Source organism: Portunus trituberculatus, chromosome 48, assembly GCF_017591435.1.
Source record: "Portunus trituberculatus isolate SZX2019 chromosome 48, ASM1759143v1, whole genome shotgun sequence".
Taxonomy (NCBI): domain Eukaryota; kingdom Metazoa; phylum Arthropoda; class Malacostraca; order Decapoda; family Portunidae; genus Portunus; species Portunus trituberculatus.
In genome coordinates, this window is record NC_059302.1 from 18,382,322 (window position 1) to 18,387,321 (window position 5,000).

Genomic DNA, 5,000 nt, shown 5'->3' on the forward strand with positions numbered 1-5,000 from the left:
CTGATGAAACGTTGCCCTATGAAAGTACGGTGTGTTTCTTCCACAGCAACAGGTCTGAAGCTGCGTGTCTTGATGGCTCGCTCTGGCTGTGTCGTCGCTGAGATGCACTCCCGCTATTTCATATTGGTGTGGCTTCGTGATGGGAGACATTTTATCACACTCTGTGTGGTTGTAAATATATACTGACGACTGTATTTCGTGGCAGTAGTGCTTGTGCCTAGGGTTCTGGTTCTTTTGCCAGAGATCATTCACATTTACATTAACACAAATGTTTACTTCAGCGTCAGTTCCCATCTGACACACACAGCAAGCTTCACTCTGGACCGGGTCGCAGTCTCTCATGATTGCACCTTTCCCGCCGAGTACCTGGATGTGTGTGGCGGGCGAAGACGACTCTTAGATCTTGCCTTATGCCAGTTGCATAAACGTCTCTGATGTCACTGTCATAGGCACTCTTTTATTATTTCTTTATTGTCATCAACAGTCTTGTGGAGTTCCTGGGATTGTTCTGTTCAGAGTACGTGACGTCAAACTATATACTAACAGGATCTTGACTCACTGGTCTGAGAACAGTTCAGTGGACGTCTGACAGTGGAAGAGGAGGGAGGAGAGGGAGGAGGCGAGTGGTTATACAAGGAAGCGTTGTGGGAGGGGAGGGCAGACCAAGGGAGGTGGAGTACAAAGGTAGACGAACCTGGGCACACAAGTTATATATTCATAGCAGACCTAGTAAATTCACTGACCAAGAGTGAATACGTACAGGCGGTGAAGCATGAAGGAAAGCGAATGTTAAGTTAGTTATGGCGGGAAGAGGGAAGAAACAAAGATTTGAAGGTTTCGTAACAAGGACCGCTAGGGCGAGGATCGCGTGGGGGGAGGAAGAGAAAGTGACAGTGGCAGGATCCCAGGTTTGCCTTACTTATAAAAGCTGACCCAGACCTTGCTACTCAGACCTTAGGCCATCATTCAGAGCTCTATACGTTTCTACGTACTGCCAGGAAATTGGATAATGTCATCATAATAAAGCATCTCTCTCTCTCTCTCTCTCTCTCTCTCTCTCTCTCTCTCTCTCTCTCTCTCTCTGTGTGTGTGTGTGTGTGTGTGTGTGTGTGTGTGTGTGTGTAGCATATTCTGAACCCACTTTAAAGCCACAGTGATACATTCAGAAAATGCTCTCTAGTTGAAATTACTTGGGTTTTAATGATTTTTTTTTTTTTCAGATGCTTGTGACAGAATATTATTATTTCTACATTATCAACAAGAGAAACACTATTGAGAAACAGGCCAGTCATTTTTGGGCTCTGAAAATAGTCTTATAGTGAAAGAACAAAGTGTTTCGGAGGAAGTGGTTGTGTTGTGTAAGTTGATCTTATACTCTCTGTCTTCATCTTGCTTCCAAAGTTTCTACCTCTTATTTCTTCATGAATTGAAGATCAGTGCATCAATCCAATCATTCTCGTTCATTCTAATGTCTTATTTACAAAAAAAGATGTAAGAAAGACATTATAGTATACAGGGAGTATACTGACTTGTGTAACCCTTTCATGGTGTGAAGGAGATGAAGGAAAACGGAAGATCTGGTAAGACGGAGAACCATGTTAATATTGAGCAGTGTTGAAACGTCAGAGAGAGAGAGAGAGAGAGAGAGAGAGAATATGCAAACACTTCTTTCCTCTTTTCTTATTACTTAAATCACGTCGTTTCCAGAAGTGTCAAGGTGAGTCTCGACAGGGACAGATAGTCTGCATTGTAGCTGTACTCATTTCATATTCCAGTAGGACCATTCTCTTGGGTTGATTAATATTGCATCTTACCATTATATCACAGGAAGTTTGGCTGGGAAAGAAAGAGACAAGAACTTAGTGATGTTTTCTGAAACACTTCAAGGGGTTTTCAATAGTGGTTTGGGAGAATTCAGTATATAATAGCCGCGCCAAAAAAGTCTTTATTGTGAGGAATTACTACTTTTTTGCGAGTAAATGATACATGGCAGTGTAAGACTGATGCTTACACTTATGAGGTCATGTGTTCCTGTCCCTGATATGCAGAAATTTTCTTATTGAGCATGAATATCGTTTGGGACGATTCCACCACCTGCTCTCTCTGCTTCCAATCCAGTGATTCTCTTTGTGCACGGCAGCGTGTACTGAACTTTGATAGCAAAGCATGGCTTGTTATGTATTGTTTCTTTTTTCTAGAATATGGATAAAAAGTAAATAAATCAAATAAATTGATACATAGATACATCATATGAAAATCAAAATTCAATCAAAAGTGAAATAATCAACTAACAAATACCAAAGGAGTAGTTCGAGGGTAAGACAAATCTCCAGCACTCAACATACACGATCGACTTTCTAGTCAAATTAACTTTTCTCCTCTAGCTGACTCTTATAGTCATCCAATACGTAAGATTTGGTACATTCATCTATTTGAAATAACACAAAAAATGTGTTCCCGTATGTTCTGTCTCTTCTTGCAGATAACAACGTAAAGATAGCGATATGTCAGGTGATTTCTATTGGAAACTATTGTGTCAATTAGGAAATTGTTTTTCTAAGGGGCTATTTTCTTACATTTTTTTTTCCAATAAGCGAACATTACAATAATGCGGAAAGTGACCATACTGGCAACCCCTGATGATGCAGTGTTTTAAATCGAAGTGATGTTAAAACATTTTACGTATTACCATTTTTAATGACTTATAAGACGCACCCACCTTTCATCCTCCCCTAAAAAAAAAAAAATAAAATAAAAAAAAATAAAATGAGCCTGTGTCTTATAAGACAAAGATTGAGCTCTGAGGCACATGTAAGCGAAAGTGATGATCACTTCTACATAACAAACACAATTTTTTTAGCAGGTAATAATATCTAACAGGTCATACTTATTGGTAATTCAAATAAAATAACACCATTCGGAAAGAAATTATTTATGTGATAACGCTTACATTGCAAATGCTCCACGAAAACGAACTCGCTGTCAATTACACACCATACCCGAGTTACCTACATTAAGATCATTACTAAGATCAAGATCGACCACAAGCATAAGATTTACAGCGTTTCTCAGTATGATGCAATCATTCCTTGAAATAAATGTATTTTTGCACATCCACAATCATGCTTTGAAAATTTACTAAAATATCATATATAACTAGTATTAGATTTAAAATGATGATAAATATGATGTACAAACTTTACTAACCCTCTGGGCTCTGTCAGTGTTACTGCTGACGTCATAATTTTTTTTTTTTACATCTCACAAGAAGATTGGTCAAAGGACAGGTGTTGGTAGGTTCCAGCAACATTAAGACTTTTAAATTTGAAATATTGAGACCTGAATACATATGAGAGGGCTTCAAATGTCAGATGAAACCCTTCACTTCATATTCAGAACTCAAAGTTAAATCCACTGAATGATCTTTTATCTTTTTCAATTCCTGTCCAAAATGAGATGCGTCTTATACGTCTTATAAGTCGTGAGATACGGTAGATACAAACACGAAGAGAAGAAGCACAAAATACACGTTCCTCAGTAAGTATTTGTATCATAGGTATCTCTTATCGCAATGTGATAATGAGTCACCTGCTGTAATTCACACCACATAAACAGCACCATGATGCATCAATGAGACAATATTGGCATGTGGTAACAGGTTTGTGTTTGCTTGATAAAGAGGGAACCAGGTTGCCTACTGAACTTTTTTTTTTCTTGTGAATTTAAATATGGCAAAAAATCTAAAAGTATGTTTATCATATGAATCCACTGAATAATGACATGAAAAATGTATCATGACAGTAACAATATTATCATCACCAAAGCGAGAAACAGTAGTCGATGACAAAGATGATAGAGACGAGCGATAATCTAGATTGTCAGTGACACGCCCCTCGACGCCCATCAGTGATAGCTGATCGGCAGTTTCCTCCATCACAGCAGTCATCTCAACGAGCAGCGCCGTCAGGGGATCCGAGCTACCACCACTACCGCCACTGCACCAGGATAAACATTAGAGAAAAAAGAAAAGGTAAATAACGAGGGAATAAAATTTAAGGAGAGGAAGTGCCTTGTTAGTGGTGGTAAGGATATCAGTGTGTTGTTGAATTGAACACGATTGTCTCATTGTTGTTCCTGCAATCATATTCATTGTGTGTGTGTGTGTGTGTGTGTGTGTGTGTGTGTGTGTGTGTGTGTGTGTGTGTTCTTCGAAGACTGTATACTTAGTTATATTAGTTTGTTTCTTTACATATATATCTTGTTTATATGTGAAAAAAAAAAAAACATATTATGACCTTGTTCAGTACAGGAAATATTGCCAGACTATTTTTCCAATAGCCACCTAGAACACACAGAATATACGTTACCCCCTACACACACACACACACACACACACACTACACCGGTAGCTCAGTGGTTAGAGCGCTGGCTTCACAAGCCAGAGGACCTGGGTTCGATTCCCCGGCCGGGGAGATATTTGGGTGTGTCTCCTTTCACGTGTAGCCCCTGTTCACCTAGCAGGGAGTATGTACGGGATGTAAATCGAGGAGTTGTGACCTTGTTGTCCCGATGTGTGGTGTGTGCCTGGTCTCAGGCCTATCCGAAGATCGGAAATAACGAGCTCTGAGCTCGTTCCGTAGTGTAACGTCTGGCTGTCTCGTCAGAGACTGCAGCAGATCAAACAGTGAAACACACATACCGCGTAGTGTAGTGGTTAGCACGCTCGACGCACAATTGAGAGGGCCGGGTTCGAGTCCCGGGGCGGCGAGGCCTCTTAGTGTGTGGACCCTGTTCACCTAGCAGTAAATAGGTACGGGATGTAACTCGAGGGGTTGTGGCCTCGCTTTCCCGGTGTGTGGAGTGTGTTGTGGTCTCAGTTCTACCCGAAGATCGGTCTATGATCTCTGAGCTCGGTCCGTAATGGGGAAGACTGGCTGGGTGACCAGCAGACGACAGAGGTGAATTACACACACACACAGACATACACGCCCGGTAGCTCA

General features: G+C 40.6%; 1 protein-coding gene and 1 long non-coding RNA gene across 3 annotated transcripts in view; one reads left to right on the top strand and one right to left on the bottom strand.

Annotated features, from left to right (window-relative positions):
* Window positions 1-885, bottom strand: part of LOC123498436 (sugar transporter ERD6-like 9) — a 4,517-nt gene extending 3,632 nt beyond the window's left edge. Inside the window, exon 1 of the mRNA XM_045245540.1 lies at window positions 1-885. Coding sequence (XP_045101475.1) covers window positions 1-342 — 342 coding nt within the window. The 5' untranslated portion in view covers window positions 343-885.
* A 3,000-nt stretch (window positions 886-3,885) lies between these two features.
* Window positions 3,886-5,000, top strand: part of LOC123498400 — a 4,173-nt gene continuing 3,058 nt past the window's right edge. The window contains exon 1 of one of the 2 annotated variants that reach the window (XR_006672678.1): window positions 3,886-4,030. This is a non-coding gene — a long non-coding RNA (uncharacterized LOC123498400). The remainder of the gene's footprint in view (window positions 4,031-5,000) is intronic. The other variant, XR_006672679.1, reaches the window with a different exon arrangement.